Source organism: Melozone crissalis, unplaced genomic scaffold (genome assembly GCF_028551555.1).
Source record: "Melozone crissalis strain CALT ecotype California unplaced genomic scaffold, PUWL_Pcris_2 ptg000107l_1, whole genome shotgun sequence".
In the NCBI taxonomy this organism is placed as follows: Eukaryota; Metazoa; Chordata; class Aves; order Passeriformes; family Passerellidae; genus Melozone; species Melozone crissalis.
This window is the reverse complement of record NW_026535884.1, coordinates 5,316,359-5,333,373: the sequence shown is the minus strand read 5'-3', so window position 1 is coordinate 5,333,373 and position 17,015 is coordinate 5,316,359. Positions and strand designations below refer to the sequence as shown.

The following is a 17,015-nucleotide window of genomic DNA, read 5'->3' as shown; positions in this document are numbered from 1 at the left end:
CTTCACAGATCCTCAGCCAAGAGGGAAAATTCTGCCCCAGAATAGGGGAAACTGCAAAAAGGGCAAATTTCCACTCCTTCAAAGGCAGTGTCACCCTCTGGGAGCTCTGACAGCTGCTCTGACACCCAGTAAATGCAGGGAAGGAGAATTCTCTATCATGGTCTTTAAGCTCTGCTCCTGAACTTGAAGAAATAATCTTGAAAACACGCAGGAATCAAAGAGATCACATGCGTTTGTCATCAGAACCCCTTCATCACAGCAAATATTTGCTTGTGGCAGCAGAAGAGTTGGAATATTTTCTGAACACAGCAGGAGCGTGGCAGGAACATCTCTGTGGTTGTCATTGGCACGGGGATGATCCTGGAGGAGCTTGGGGAAGGGAGACAGGGCAGTAAATCAAACTCTTGGATTTTCAAAGCACTGCAGGGCTGTGACACCTCCAGCAGCCGGGATCCTGTTGGACTTGGCAAAGGGCAGGGCCAGGAACCAGCAAAGAGCTGATTTTACAGCATTTACCAGCACGTTTTCCATCTCAGCTGCAGCGCATCCCAAGGTTTTACATCTGCTCCTCACCCCTGTGTGCCTGGAGATGTTCAATGCTCCCCATGACTCCCCTGCCCTCACCCAGCCCCTGGTGTGCGGGGATTTATTTACCCTCACCTGATGATTTATTCACCCTCACCTGATGATTTATTTATCCACACCATGTGTGCTCAAGGCTGGGTCCTATGAAACCCTGATATCTTTGGGGGGAGAAAAAAATGATTAAGAGGCCAAACTCAGTTTTCAGGACAGTAAAAGTGCCGGAGAAGGCTCTGCAGGGAACAGCAGCGGAGCTGGGCTCTGGAGCCAGAACCAGAACCAGAGCAGATCCTGTTTGTGCTGCACAAATGCAACGCTGGGCACTGTCCCGGTAAAGAAACTGACCTTTATTTCATAAAACTCGGAGAAAATACTTTAAAAAACACAAGCAAAGAGCTGTGAATGAGGTAAAACATCATCTCCAAATGGCGCACACAGCCCCAGCCCCTGCCCAGCGTGATCCAAGGCACAGACCAAGCCCAGGGGCTGAGCTGTGAGCCAGGCATTGCCCTGCTGCGGGCAGGGCTGTCCCTGCTGGAGCCTGAGCACATCCCACATCCCCGGGGAGCCACAGGGCTCTGGTTCCCTCAGGAGAGCCCCAAAACCCCAATGGTGACAGCCCCAAACACCAGGGAGGAGGGATCAGCATCCCCAAAACGCCAATGGTGACAGCCCCTAAATACCCAGGAGGAGGGATCAGCATCCCCAAAACCCCAATAGTGAATCAGCATCCCCAAAACCCCAATGGTGACAGCCCCCAAACAAACACCAGGGAGGAGGTTCAGCATCCGGAGGCGCCGTCCAGCAGCACCACAGATTAATCCCTGTCCTGTCCCAGTCCAAGAGCAGAGCAGAGCCAGGCTGGGGCTCCCGGGGCTCTCACCACACTGAGGGCCCTGCCCAGCTCAGTCCTTCAGCAGCTCCTGGAGCCTCCTGGTTTGGCTCTGTGCACCTCAGAACTCACCACAGCAGCCTGGGCGGGCAGAAAAGCGAGACCCAGCCGAGGGTTCAGCTTCCCGGCGGGAAGGAGGGGAGACAAACGGGAGGGCAGCGTGCTGCAGAGCATCCCGACACAGCCCAGCAGCTCCGGGACCGGGCAGGGCTCAGCATCTCCAGCGCCGCTTTCCCCGGGCTGCAGCTCCCTCTGGGGGGCTGGCACAGCACCCTGCAGGGACAGGGACAGGACAGGGACAGTCACTGCAGGGACAGGGACAGGACAGGGACAGTCACTGCAGGGCTGGCACAGCACCCTGCAGGGACAGGGACAGGACAGGGACAGTCACTGCAGGGACAGGGACAGGACAGGGACAGTCACTGCAGGGCTGGCACAGCACCCTGCAGGGACAGGGACAGGACAGGGACAGTCACTGCAGGGACAGGGACAGGACAGGGACAGTCACTGCAGGGCTGGCACAGCACCCAAACCTGCACAGAACAGTGACAGTCACTGCAGGACAGTGACAGGACCCTGCACCTGCACAGAACAGTGACAGGACAGTGACAGTCACTGCAGGGCTGTGCCAGCACCCTAAACCTGCAGGGACAGGGACAGGACAGGGACAGTCACTGCAGGGCTGTGCCAGCACCCCAAACCTGCAGGAACAGTGACAGAACAGTGACAGTCACTACAGGACAGTGACAGTCACTGCAGGGCTGTGCCACCACCCCAGGGACAGTGACAGTCACTGCAGGGCTGTGCCAGCACCCCAAACCTGCAGGGACAGTGACAGAACAGTGACAGTCACTGCAGGACAGTGACAGTCACTGCAGGGCTGTGCCACCACCCCAGGGACAGTGACAGTCACTGCAGGGCTGTGCCAGCACCCCAAACCTGCAGGGACAGTGACAGAACAGTGACAGTCACTGCAGGACAGTGACAGTCACTGCAGGGCTGTGCCACCACCCCAGGGACAGTGACAGTCACTGCAGGGCTGTGCCAGCACCCCAAACCTGCAGGGACAGTGACAGAACAGTGACAGTCACTGCAGGACAGTGACAGTCACTGCAGGGCTGTGCCACCACCCCAGGGACAGTGACAGTCACTGCAGGGCTGTGCCAGCACCCCAAACCTGCAGGGACAGTGACAGAACAGTGACAGTCACTGCAGGACAGTGACAGTCACTGCAGGGCTGTGCCACCACCCCAGGGACAGTGACAGTCACTGCAGGGCTGTGCCAGCACCCCAAACCTGCGGGGACAGTGGCAGTCACACCCCTGAGCTGGAAATGTGACCCTGGCCCATTCCTCCCACAGCATTTCTCACAGCTCTGTAATGGGAAAAGGCGAACTGAGGACATGGAATCTGTTTGGATTCTTTCTGGGGTTGTTTTTTCTGCTGTTTTGTTTTCCCCTAAGCCAAGCTGGTGGCAATTCTTTCTCTCTTCAGGGCTGGCTCCAACAAATGGAACACAGCATGATCCTGAATCTCATAAAATTTAAACATTCCTATCCTACCTTTCTTTGCTAGAAGTTTAACACATCTCCTCTTTGCAAGCCTTGTGGGACTCACAGGAGGTTGAGCCATCAAGGTTGCTGTTTGGCTTTCAGAAGTTTATAAAAGCCTTTTGAAAGGAGAAAAAACAACTCTTGGAGTCGTCCATGGCCCAGATGAGACGCTTCCATCTGCCTTTCAGGGACCCCAGGGAGGCTGAGGAGCAGAGCCATGCAGCAGCCCCATGGAATGGGCTCAGGGGTGTTTGCACAGGGTTTAAATATACTGATGTAATTATATAAATATACTGATGTAATTATATAAATATACTGATATAATTATGGTGTGAATGCCAAGGCTTCAGGAGAGAACAGGAGTTACCTCTGCCTACAGAGGTGGGGAGAACTGGGGGCACCAAACACCCAATCTGTGCAGCACTGATGGGATGAGTGTGCACGTGGCATTTCCCATTATAAACAGCCACCAACTCCTCCTCAGCTCTGCCTTCCCCATTCCTGTGGGGCAGACAGCCCTGCAGCTCAGGTACGCCTTCCATCCTCCTTCCACAGGCTCGCTGGAATTACCATGGGAGGAGGAAAAGCTCACACTGGAATTACCATGGGAGAGGGAAAGGCTCACACTGGAATTACCATGGGAGGAGGAAAAGCTCACACTGGAGTTACCATGGGAGAGGGAAAGGCTCACACTGGAATTACCATGGGAGGAGGAAAAGCTCACACTGGAATTACCATGGGAGGGGGAAATGCTCACACTGGAATTACCATGGGAGGAGGAAAGGCTCACACTGGAATTACCATGGGAGGAGGAAAGGCTCACACTGGAATTACCATGGGAGGGGGAAAGGCTCACACTGGAATTACCATGGGAGGAGGAAAGGCTCACACTGGAATTACCATGGGAGAGGGAAAGGCTCACACTGGAATTACCATGGGAGAAGGAAATGCTCACACTGGAGTTACCATGGGAGAGGGAAAGGCTCACACTGGAATTACCACGGGAGAAGGAAAGGCTCACACTGGAATTACCATGGGAGAGGGAAAAGCTCACACTGGAATTACCATGGGAGGGGGAAAGGCTCACACTGGAGTTACCATGAGAGAAGGAAAGGCTCACACTGGAATTACCATGGGAGAGGGAAAGGCTCACACTGGAATTACCACAGGAGAAGGAAAGGCTCACACTGGAATTATCATAGGAGAGGGAAAGGCTCACGCTGGAGTTACCATGAGAGAAGGAAAGGCTCACAGGAATTACCCTGAGATGAAGAAGGGCTCACAGCAATTACCGTGGCAGCAGGAATCAGCAGCAGCAGGGCCAGCTCAGGTGCTGGGCAGCAGCGGCTTTGGCACATCCAGGTCCTTGTCCCCGTCCTTGTCTCCATCCCCGCGGGTCTGGGGGCGCTGCCAGGGGCCGGGGGGGCCCTGCCCATGCCAGGGCAGCTGTGCAGAGGGGCTGCAGCACAGCAGGGCCAGCAGGCGCGCCCGCACCGCCCGGGTGCACAGCACGAACAGGATGCAGTTGGCTCCTCCTTGGAACGTGTTCCCGATGCCCTGCGAGGGCAGGGGCACAGCAATGACCAGGGCTGCTCCAGGGCACCCCAGAGAACAGCTCACCCCTGCCACAGCGGCTGCAGGGGCACAGCCACCGCCTCTGAGGACAAGGAACTCAGAGGAATTTGGGGTTTTTCCCAAAAACACCCAAAAGCAGAGCAGGGGCTGTTGCATGCTGGCACTGCTGTAGGGCAGGCGCAGGCTGAGCCCTGCTGGAGGACAGGCATCCAACATCCCCCTGTCCATCCCTGCCGGTGCAGCTTTCCTCTGCAGCCGCTAGATGCTGCTGCAGCAGCTCCTGCTGCATTGCTGCCTCTGCTGCAGCCCGGGCACGGCCTGGGGGCAGCAGCTGCTCCTGCAACACTCGGTGCCTCCGAGAGAAGCCGCACTGGGAGCTCCCACCCTGCCCTGCCCCAGCCCAGGGATGCACCAAATGTGCCCAGCCAGGTGCCCAGGTGTGCACCCACGCCTGCCCAGGGGTGCATCCCCAGCAAACACTCACATGCAGCACGACCAGGACGGGGTTCTGCACGGCGGGGGAGTCGCACAGGGTCAGCACGAAGCGCACCGTGCTCCAGATGCGGAGGAAGATGAAGATGAGGGGGATGAGGATGAGCTTCTTGTCCGCCAGGCTGGCGCGGGGCCGCAGGGCCGGGGCTGCGGGCAGGATGGGGCGGTACTCGGAGAGGGCAGCGTGCTGTGGGGACAGCGACAGGGACAGGGACAGGACAGGGGTGAGCAGGAGCCTGCGGACAGGGCACGGCCCCAGGGCCCTGCCCAGAGCCCAGGAACGCTCAGGAGGAGAGCAGGGCTGCAGTGAAGAGCGCACACTCTGCCTTTGGGGACAGTGACACTGCTGCTGAAGGCGAGCAGTGACAGCTCCCTGTGCTGCCCTGATCCCGAGGTGACAACGGGGCCAGCTGCCCCAGCACTGTCCCCAGCCCTGGGGAGGGACAGGAGGGACAGCAGCGTGCCCAGCACTGGGGAGGGACAGCAGTGTGCCCGGCCCCGCTCAGGGACAGCAGCGTGCCCAACCCTGTCCCCAGCCCTGTCCCCAGCCCCGCTCAGGGACAGCAGCGTGCCCAGCCCTGTTCAGGGACAGCAGCGTGCCCAACCCTGTCCCCAGCCCCGCTCAGGGACAGCAGCGTGCCCAGCCCTGTCCCCAGCCCTGTCCCCAGCCCCGCTCAGGGACAGCAGCGTGCCCAGCCCTGTCCCCAGCCCCGCTCAGGGACAGCAGCGTGCCCAGCCCTGTCCCCAGCCCTGTCCCCAGCCCTGTCCCCAGCCCCGCTCAGGGACAGCAGTGTGCCCAGCCCTGTCCCCAGCCCTGTCCCCAGCCCTGTCCCCAGCCCCGCTCAGGGACAGCAGTGTGCCCAGCCCTGTCCCCAGCCCTGTCCCCAGCCCTGTCCCCAGCAGTCCTGGCAGGGGCAGGAGCCCGCTCAGGTTTCCAGCGGGTCACGCTGCTGTCTGTGCCCAGCCTGGGACACCGTGTCCTGCCTGCTGCACGCCAGGTGATGCTGACAGGCACCAGCAAACCCTCCCCAGCTCTGCTCCCCTTCCCTTCCCACTCAGAGCTGCTGAAAATCGCCTCGTTCTCCCAAACCATCTGCAGCATCCTGCCCTAACCAGGGCTGGGCTCATCCCCACCACCACCACAAGCAGACACAGAATTTCCAGAAGGACACCCACCCACACGTGGGGCTTTCCCCCTAACCCAGCTGAGAGAAAGGGAATCTCTGGGTGCAGCTCCCTCTGCCACTCTCCTCTGGATCTGTGTGTAATGCAAATGCTGCCCTAGATGCCTGGATGCTGTGTTCTCAAGGAACAGAACAGCTGAATTCTGAATTCCAAACCCTGCCAGGACAGGGAGTCTCCTGTGTGGAGCCCAGAGCCATCCACTGCCTGGGCTCCCAAATGCAGCTTTGTTTGTGGATGTTATTTTGTACTGCAGCCCACAAACTACCGCTGCAGACACTGAAAGCACTGAGGCTTGAGAATTCCAACCTTGGTACAAGTGGAACCGCAGAAAACTGATTAAAGCTGAGTTTGTCCTTCACATTCTGTTTCAATTCTTACTGTAGCATTTCCCTCATGAGCATCCCACACCCCCTGCTCGTTTTCAAAGGGCTTTTGCATTCTTAGCTCGTGCTAAGTCTCTGTGTGATGGTGCTGCTGGATCAGGGACATCTCAGTGCTGTGAACCCCTCCTGCCTGGGCAAGGAGCAAGAAATGCAGAGTGTGGGGGGACAGAACCACCCAGCAAATACAGCTCTGTAATGTGCTTCCTGAGGAGAAATACTCACAGCCCTGTTAATGTGCTTCCTGATGAGGAGGTAGAGCACGGGCAGGGTGACGTAGGCCAGGATCTCCCAGAGCTTTCCTGCCAGCAGCATCCACAGCAGCCGGTCCTCGGCGTCCAGGTTGACCCAGCACCAGCCCACGGAGACGTTGGAGGCGTCGTAGCCGATCTTCCTGAGGGCCACGGCAGCCACGGTGATGGCCAGGGGGACACCCCAGCTGGGGGGACACGCAGACAGGGGGCTGAGCCGGGGGCGTCCCCAGACGAGCCCCCAGACCCCAGGAAATGGAGCCAGAGGCAGGGGCTGTCCCACAGACATGTGTTATGGAAAATCCTTTTCTCCTGAGAAGCTGGGAGGCCTCAGGAACAAAATGCAAACAATGGTTATCTGCTGCTGTGGGATGCAACAGGTGCATCTGGGATTGGTCTCATGTTGGATGTTTGTAATTAATGGCCAATCACAGCCAGCTGGCTCGGACTCTCAGTCCAAGCCACAAACCTTTATTACCATTCCTTCTTTTTCTATTCTTAGCCAGCCTTCTGATGAAATCCTTTCTTCTATTCTTTTAGTATAGTTTTAATGTAATATATATCATACAATACTAAATCAAGCCTTCTAAAACATGGAGTCAGATCCTCATCTCTTCCCTCATCCAAAAACCCCTGTGAACACGGTCACAGGCCAGGGCACTGTAAAATGTGATTTTCCTGCAGCCAGCTGATCCTGAGCTTTCGGAGAACAAGCAGCCAAGTCCCACCTTCCCATTCCCAAGTGAAATTCTGCACTCAAAGAAATCCACTTCATTCTGCCAGTGGTGTGTTTTCTTGCTTTGCTTTTAAGTGGAGATGTAGTCAGTATTTTGGGAGCAAAAATATGGTTTCTGAAGGATGAAGAGGCAGGAAAAGTACTGGGAGCAACAGCAAAAAGCTGAGAAAGCAAAGAGGAGCCACATCCTCAAAACTTGGAGCTGTGACTTTGGCTTCTCACTTGAAGGCAGAGGCAAATACAGGGAACCATTTAGAAGGAAAATAGCTGCGGTGACACACTGGAATGAAGTCACTCAGCAGCTTGGGCTGCCCACAAGAAACTGTGAGGAAGGGCAGAGGAATCCCAGCAGCCCAAACAGAAATTCCACCACAGGAGTGCCCTGCATCCATCTGAGTGTGTCACCTGAATCCATCTGAGTGTGCCCCCTGCACCCGGCCGAGTGTGTGACCTGCACCCAGCTGAGTGTGTCACCTGAATCCATCTGAGTGTGTCACCTGCATCCATCTGAGTGTGCCCCCTGCATCCAGCCGAGTGTGTGACCTGCATCCATCTGAGTGTGCCCCCTGCACCCAGCTGAGTGTGTCACCTGCATCCAGCCGAGTGTGCCCCCTGCACCCGGCCGAGTGTGTCACCTGCATCCAGGCGAGTGTGCCCCCTGCACCCGGCCGAGTGTGTCACCTGCATCCAAGTGTGCCCCCTGCACCCAGCTGAGTGTGTCACCTGCATCCGGCCGAGTGTGCCCCCTGCACCCAGCTGAGTGTGTCACCTGAATCCGAGTGTGCCCCCTGCACCCAGCTGAGTGTGTCACCTGCATCCGAGTGTGCCCCCTGCACCCAGCTGAGTGTGTCACCTGAATCCGAGTGTGCCCCCTGCATCCAGCTGACTGCGTCACCTGCATCCGAGTGTGTCACCTGCATCCAGCTGTGTCCCCAGGGCCACCCCAGCTTCCAGCACTGCCCTCCTCTCTCCCAGGTGCACAGAAAACAACCCCATGACTGCCTTCCTCTGACAGCCTGGAGCAGCTGCAGGGAGCATGGGGAGGATCTGGCCCCCAAAAATCAGATTCCAGACCAGGTGGGCAAGGAGCAGCTGCCTTGACCAGATTATCTGAAACTCCAACTGCAGCACCAGAGATAATCCTGTGGTATTAGATTTCAAAAATGCCCCATTTCCTACTCTGAAATAATGTCTGGATTCACCTACTGACAAAACAAGCAAATATAAATATAAGGCTGTAAAAACCTTCAGAGTCAACTGTGCAGCCCGTGTGGAACATTTTGTCTCAGGCTCAGCTCAGAACAGGCAGTGCTATTCCAAGCCAGGGCTGTTATTTAAGGACAGGGGTGCTGCAGGAAGCCCTCCCCACTCTGTTATCAGAGCAGGCTTCTAAAAACATCCCAAACGTCACCACCACCACCAGGAAAGTTTCCACACAGCCCAGGAGCCCTTTTGGTGAAACTGGGGATTTCTCAGAAAACAACTGCAAATGCAAAGACATTCCACTCTCAGTACTGCTGCACTAAGGTAAAGAATTAAAGAGAAATGGCACTTCCTAAAAGAAACCAGGGAAAGGCACAAAGGCAGCAAGAAAAAGGAAGTGAATGGAGAAACTAATTTTACATGGTTTTACAAATAATGATCTCATCAGTGAGCTGAAACTGCAAAAGAATGATGATAAACCAGGTGAAATGATGGAGTGTGGATGTAGGACGGGACGGGGTAAGCACAGACACAGAGGAAACAACTCACCACTAGAAAGGGACTCAAAACCTTCAGGAGAAAACTGGGGAGAGGAAGAATAAAACTGCTGCATTAACAGGAGTTAATTTCGCTGGAATATTCTGGGATCAGATGGACATTTACCACCGACACCAGGCAGAAGGATTACCAACAGAGGGAAATCAGAGGGGAGCTAGGAAGGAATCAGACATTTCTGTGAATTCAGCTCCATGTCAGCAGCTGGAAAGGAGAACTGAGAGTGGAGGTTCAGTGGTTCTCAGGAGCTCCACAGATTCAGGAGGGCTGCCAAATGTCAGAGCTTTCCCTGAGCTGGGAGGGCAGGAACTGAACCAGGACAGATCATCACCCACGGTGCGGGTGAGCACTGGAATAAAAGGGATCCCAGATAACAGAGAGCAGAAATATCCCCTAAATCCCAAAGAACAGTTCTGTGGCTGGGCCTCTCCACAGCACACCTGGCTGCAAACACTGGGAGAGAAGGGAAGGTGACTCCCCACTCCTGTACAAAGCTGGAAACCCAACCTGCAAGGCAGACACAGCAGCACTTATTCCTCTAACACAGCTCCTGGTGATCTGTGAATAAAAAAATCCTCCAACCCAGCAGATCTCTGCACAGCCGCACCAAAGCAAGGCAAGGGGAGGCCCCTTCAGCTCAGGCAGCGTTCAGCTGGACTTGCCCTGGTTCTCCGGGGTCAGATTGCCCAATAAGCACATTTTGATTTGTGCTGCACTGCTTTCACCCCTGAGGGCTCTGACAAGCAGGTGAGCTGCTGTCACCTGCCTGCACAGGTTAGCCAAGGAGCCATCCTGCCTGCAGGCAGCTCCTTCTGGGACAGGGATTCGTGAGGAGGGAAAAATCCTGGACATCCCAGGCAGTCCAGGAGGAACATCTATTCATGTTATATATTAAAATATATGTTTTATATATATTATATATATATATAAAACATATATTTTTATATATAACATTAATAGATATATATAAAACATATATTTTAATATATAACATGAATAGATATGCATTATAGATAGAATAGATATAATGATACATAGTTATAGATATATTTATACATAGTTATAAATGTATATATATATTAAAAACATATTTTAATATATAACATGAATATATATACACACATTTATAACCATGCATATATATATATACACACATTTATAACCATGCATATATATGTATTTAATATATTTTAATATATAAGCATGCATATGTTATAGATTTTTAAAAGTAATATATTTGTGGTTATAATGATCTGCACAGCCTGATCATGAAATGAAAACCCTTCAAAACATTGTCAGCAACTGGCACCAAAAGCCAAGCAGAAACAACCCCAAGGTGGGCTCTGCCTGCTCCATTCCTCACCCCGAGTTTGGATGAACTCCTCTCCCAACAAAGGTGATGTTTTCCAGCAGGTGATTCCTGACCCCGGGGAATCCACAGCAGTGAGGCAGCCTGGCCACTGGCACGGCCAGAACTGACATTCTGCAGCTGCCCAAGGGCTGCCAAAGCTGGCTGCAGGCTTGTTCTCAAAGCCCAGCAGGTGTAGAACCACAGCAGAGGCGCAGCTCTGCAGGCTGGCATCGGTGGATGTGCTCCCACAGGAATCCCTGTGGCACAAACCTGCCTGACGGGTCTGAGCCGCCGTGACACCCTGATTCCCTCAGGAAAATTCCAGGTTCTGACCTCCAACGTGTACTTAGCCAGCTCCATCCCCCAGGATTATATTCAGAATTTAATTTCTCAGGTAGCTACAAAGGCGCAGGGAAGGAAGGCAGGGTGATGTGTCACGAGGGGATGGGCACAGAACACGTCCTCACTTGTTGTCTCTGGCTTGTCAGACACATCATAAAGCAGAAACACCTTTAAACACTGGCTCTGCACAGAACAGGCATTTACAAAGCAGAACCTGATCACAGGTGCTCAACAGCCTTTAAACAGAGCAGATGGTGCTGATCAATAGCAAGGACTGAAGATGACATTTCATTTTCATTGTAAAGAACTGAAAATAAACTGAACAAATCCCCCCAGAGCATCTCTCCCTCTGTGCCAGGGGTAGAGCAGTCTCCCTCACAGGATTTTTAGTTTTCTGGGAGTGCACAGACTGCAGCCAGCTCTGTTTCAGTGCCTCTGCTTCTCTCCACACTCCATAGCTGACAAGGCTGAGGAGCATTAAACCAGATGGAGAAACTGAAGCACAGACAAAAGCCACACAGGCAATTAGCAGACAGGAAAATTACAACGAGGCCAGATTTGCCTGAGCCCTTTGATGTGCCTGGTGGAGCCAGGATGCCCAGGAAGGAGCCAGACTTGGGTTTTACATCCATTTAGCAACACGTGGCTCTTGAGCAGCACCCCATCCTCACCACAGCTCTCAGAGTGCAACTCTCCTCTGCTGCAGATGGGATAACATCATTATTAATTCTCATTATTAATTCTCCTGCAGGGCACCCTCCCCAGCTCCAGCAGCAGCCTGGGGTGCCCAGGGCCCTGTGCAGCCCCCCAGCCCCTCACCAGCAGCAATCCCAGGGCTGAAATTCCCCCCTGGCTCAGCCTCAGCCTCAAAGCCTCCCTGCCCATCCTCACCTGGACTCAGCTCTGCTCTTTGAAACTAAAAGGTGTCAAATATTTGACTAAGAAACCAAAGAAAATTCTCTACTTGTCCTGAGGGCTTTTTATTTTATTTATTCCCTTTTAAAGCAGATCACTGCTCTTATAATTTATTGCAGGAGCTTGGCAGCACGGGGGACTAAGGGATCACTGTTTTGCTCAGCGTGGACACAGCACATGATTCCACAAGCTCCAATTGCATAATGAAAGCTTTTACTAAACATGATGTGGAAAACCAGTGCCCTAAATAGCAGAAACTGAGACGTAAAGCTACGCTGTGGACTGGTTTGTCTTGCTTTCAATCAAACATGCCAAAACAACCTTCAGAGCGCTTCCCCGGCAGTTTCACCACACGTGAGGAACATTTTCCTGTGAGTGTGGGATTACAGCAACCTGCCTGGGCAGAGGGGAGGATCCACACCCCGGGCTGACAGGGGAGCTGGGGACCTGTGCAAACAGATCCCAAACACAGAAGCTCGGGCAGCAGCAGGCAGCTATCACAGACACAGGGTTTGTTATGTTATTTCTACAACATCACAGCAGACTGCAGGGAAAGCAAAGCCAGGATTTCCAGCCATTAGAACTTGCCAGAGATTTTCCTAAGTGACCTTGAACAAAAAAAACACTCCAGCTTTTCCACGTCTCCAGCTGCTCACTTGGGAAGGGAAAGGGGGAACAAGCAGGGTCGGTTAGTTAAAAGGCACCAAAAGGAATTTCAAGAGGAATCTGAGGGGAAGAGGAGGAGAAGGAAAGCACAGAGAGCCAGGGGACACCCAGCACAGCACACAGCACCCACCTGACGGCGTGGAAGCCCCAGAGCAAGCCCCGGCCCGCGGGGGAGCCCCTGACGATGCTCAGGTACAGGTAGAGCGCGATGGCCATGGTCCAGAAGAAGGAGCTGGTGTTGGCGAAGGTGGACAGGGCTCCCTGCAGGACGCAGTCCCACGAGGTGCCCTGGAAGTCCCTGAGCACGCCGTAGAAGTAGGAGAGGGCGGAGAGCAGGTCGGCCAGGCTCAGGTGCAGCAGCAGCTGCCGCGGGCGCGTCCGCAGCTCGGGCCAGAGCGCCTGGGAGCAGAGCAGGAGCGCGGAGCCCGCGCAGGACAGCGAGCACGACAGCAGCACCGGGACCCGCTCCGCCAGCGGCACCCGCGTGGGCGGCAGCGGGGACGGCATGGCCGGGACGGCGGGGACAGAGCGGGGAGACGGGAGGGACAGCGGGGACAGAGGATAGGAGCGAGGGGACAGGGGGATGGAGAGGGATGGAGCGGGGGGAGAGCGGGGACAGAGCGGACAGCGAGGGGACAGAGGCGAGGAGCAGGGAGACAGCGGGGACAGTGCGAGGGGACACCGGGTTTCAGTCCGATGCAGCCCCGCGGGTCGGGCGCGCTCTGCCGGAGGGTCCGGTCCGGCCCGGCCGCAGCGCTGTGTCCGCGGTGCCCGGAGCCGGCACCGGCCGGGGAGGCAGCGCTGTGTCCGCGGTGCCCGGAGCGCTCTCCCGGAGCCGGCACCGGCCGGGAGGGCGGCGCGGCAGCGGCAGGAGAGCCCCGGGAGCGGCGGGACCCGGCCCGCCCCCGCCGTCATGTGAGAGCGGCCCGGCCCCCTCGGAGCCGAGGGAATCCCCGCCGGGACCGGGACAAGGAGCGGGAGCGGGACAGGGATCGGGACGGGAACCGGGACAAAGACTGGAACAAGGACCGAGAACAGGACCGGGACTGGATCGGGACAAGGACCGGGATCGGAATAACGACGGGGACGGGGATCGGGACAAGGATCGGGAGCCGCTCCCGCCGGGGCGCACGGAGCGCACCCACCGCAGCCCCGCAGCGCAGAAAACCCTTTTTCCCTTTTCCCCCCTTTTTTCTTTCAATCAAAACTCCCGCCCCGGCCCCCGGGAGCACAAGGAACAAAGCCCCGGGTTGCTGCTGTCCCCTTCCTTTGCCACGGACACCTCCTGCCCAAGGACAGCGCGCAGCTCTCCCTGCTGAGCCGGAGCCACCGGGGTTTATTCACTGATTTACACACAAACTGCTGCCTTTGGAAACAAGATCTTATTCCAACGTACCTTAATTACCACTCGGTTAAACTTCAGTCAAGCCGCCTTTACTCTTTTAGGAATTTATTTCGGAGCGTGATGCCCCCTGCATGTTCCTTATAGAAAAAGGAAGCTGCAGCAGTTTGCGTTTGCCCTGCACACAATCTGACGCCAACAGCTCTTTTAACTTTATCACTATTGCAGCCTTTCTTTAGCAACCATCTGACCCCTCAGAAAAAAACCCCACAAAGCCTTGTCAGGGCTGCATTCCCAGTTGTTGCTCTCACACATTCTTGGCTTCCTCCTCGTTTCCCTTTTCCCCACTTTTGTAGCACAAGCCCAACCTACCACAGACATCCAGACAAACCACATCAGCAAACACCCTGCCTGGAGAGTGCTGCTTTTATTTTGGGTGATGGATGAGGCTCCACAACGCAGCTCAATTAAGTCTTGCCAGACAGAGAACCAAGATAAATCCAGAACTTGCGTTTCCACCGACTTGTGGCTGTGATTCGGATATTCTAAAAAATTCTTTAAAAAGTGGCTCGTCAGGGCATCATAAACCGTTGAACTAAAACCCAGAGAAATGGATTTTTGCCTTAACAATCAGAAACAGGACAGACAGAGGATTTTCTGATGGGTCTCTCCCTGTTCTCTAAAAGAGGAGTATGGGGAGTTTGCACACAGAAGTCACCACTCAGCAGCAGGCCATACTCAGAGTTTGTGCTTCAAAACGGAGTGACAAAAGGCAAAGAACTCTCACTAAAGGCCCCCATCACCTCCCGTTCCCTCAGCACCTCCACATGCAGCATCTCTGGCACTCCTGCCCCCGATGCTGTCCCCTCCTTGCTCCCTGCAGGGCAGGGCAGCAGCTGCCTCTGCCCGAGCAGATCCTCCTGTCAATTCCTCCTCCAGCCCCGAGGAATCTGCAGCTGCCCAGGGAACAGGAGTATCTGGGAAGGGCCCAGGGACACATCTCAGTTCAAAGGCAGCATTGTCTACAGCTCGGGAACAAAAAAATCCGAGGAAGTGGTTTGTCACACAGCAACGCACACAATGAAAATTCTCCTTTCGGAATTTCACCTCCATTTGCTTTTTACAGCACAGGGAGATGAAGCAACATGGTATTTGGTGAAAAGACGCAGAAAATCTTTTTTAATGACTGGAATTTACCCCACCAACTACTAAAGGAGCTTTCTGACACACAGGCTGCACTCTGCATCTTATAAAGCACTGGGTGAGCTGTAACTACATAAATTTACCCCCTCTGTGAGGCAGAATGTACTGATATAACCTTTTAATTTATTTTTTTTAACAAGTTTTTACTTTGCAGCTGGGTAGGAAGCTGGGCTGAGGCAGAGTTCTCCATTAACTGGGAACCTGGTCATATGCATTCGGGCTTTTAAATGAAAATTTAAAAATGCTGAGAGCCCACAGCACCTCTGCACATCAGCACAGCATCCCCAGTGTCCCCAGGCAGCCCAGCCCCAGCAGAGGTCACTGCTGGCACAGGCATTGCTGTCCCATCCCCAGCCCACGAGCCACAGACATCCTTTCACTAAAAATCCTCTCTTGGGATTTTTTCCTTCTGAGGAGAAGGAAAACAAAATGTAAATAGTTATCCGCTGCTGTCGAATGCATCGGGTGTGTCCGTGATTGGGCCATCAAAAAGTGTCTCAGGCTGCAGAGGTGGCACAGGAATTCCAGCCAGCAGCCCTCAGAAGAAAAGCCACCAGCAATGAGATTTTTTTTTTTTTTTTGCAGGCAGAATGTAATTAGTGGCACTGCTGGAACCCAGCCAGCAGCAATCAATGGATTAAAGGATGCTCAGAGTGTTGTGGTAGTCATTAATTTCAAGTTCAAATTAGGGGGATTAATATGGGATATTCCTTCACTCTGCGGCTGTGTGGAGAAAAATTAAGATATTAATATTGTGCATTCCACAACGAAACAGAGCATGCCACCAACAAACACCAAAAAAACCACCAAAACCAACAAAAGTGACATTTAGGAGCTGGCCATGCATGGAGGGAGGGGTGGCACCTTGGGAGGGGGCACTGGAAAGGGAATTCACACAGAATGCAGAGGAAAGGGAATTCACTCAGAATGCAGAGGCTGCCCCTGCACTGATCTTTGTGCCATTTTCAGTGATATTTCTCCAATATTCTCATTATCTATAACAGCAAGGTATGGACTGCACCTCTTCTATTCAGTAGTTAGAAAACAGGCCAAATGTTAGGAATTTTGGGGTGCAGCTTTTAGTGCCAACCCAACCCCCTGTGCCAGGGACGGGGCTGCCCACAGGTGTGGTTTCAGCACAGGTGAGACAGAAAAGCTGAGAACGAGAGCCAAAGGGTGGAGAAAGGTCATGATAAACCACTCCAGGTGTTTCATGCAAGGGGTTTGGAACAGAAAAAGGGCAGGGCAGCAAAAGGAGAGCTCTGCACAGGAAAGGTGCAGCAAAAGGAGAGCTCTGCACAGGAAAGGTGCAGCAAAAGGAGAGCTCTGCACAGGAAGGGTGCAGCAAAAGGAGAGCTCTGCACAGGAAAGGTGCAGCAAAAGGAGAGCTCTGCACAGGAAGGGTGCAGCAAAAGGAGAGCTCTGCACAGGAAGGGTGCAGCAAAAGGAGAGCCCTGATGCAGGGAAAGGTGCAGCAAAAGGAGAGCTCTGCACAGGAAAGGTGCAGCAGAGCCCTCCAGAGGCGCTGGGGAAGGACAAATAAAGATCAAAACTTGCAGTTCATCTTCTCCTGCTCCTCCTCTCCCTTGTGGGGCACTGGCATCCCGTGGCACCGCTGCAGCTCCTGCCCAAGCCCAACAATGTGCAGCACTTCTAGGGCAGTATACTTGCTGATTGCTTCCTCGACTATTGCTCACAACAACCAGCTAAGACACTGCCAAAGAAACACTCACAGCTGGCACCAGGGAGCTGGGGCAGGGGCGAATGCTCCTCTCTTCTCACTCACACAGGG

General features: G+C 54.3%; 1 protein-coding gene across 1 annotated transcript; it reads right to left on the bottom strand.

Annotated features, from left to right (window-relative positions):
- Window positions 1-4,353: 4,353 nt before the first annotated feature.
- Window positions 4,354-13,185, bottom strand: GPR157 (G protein-coupled receptor 157). The gene is made up of 5 exons (XM_054291863.1): window positions 12,809-13,185; window positions 6,885-7,098; window positions 5,087-5,281; window positions 4,480-4,584; window positions 4,354-4,434 (listed from the first exon to the last, which is right to left on the bottom strand). The coding sequence occupies exons 1-5, from the start codon at window positions 13,183-13,185 to the stop codon at window positions 4,354-4,356; spliced, it is 972 nt and encodes a 323-aa protein (XP_054147838.1).
- Window positions 13,186-17,015: the final 3,830 nt, after the last annotated feature.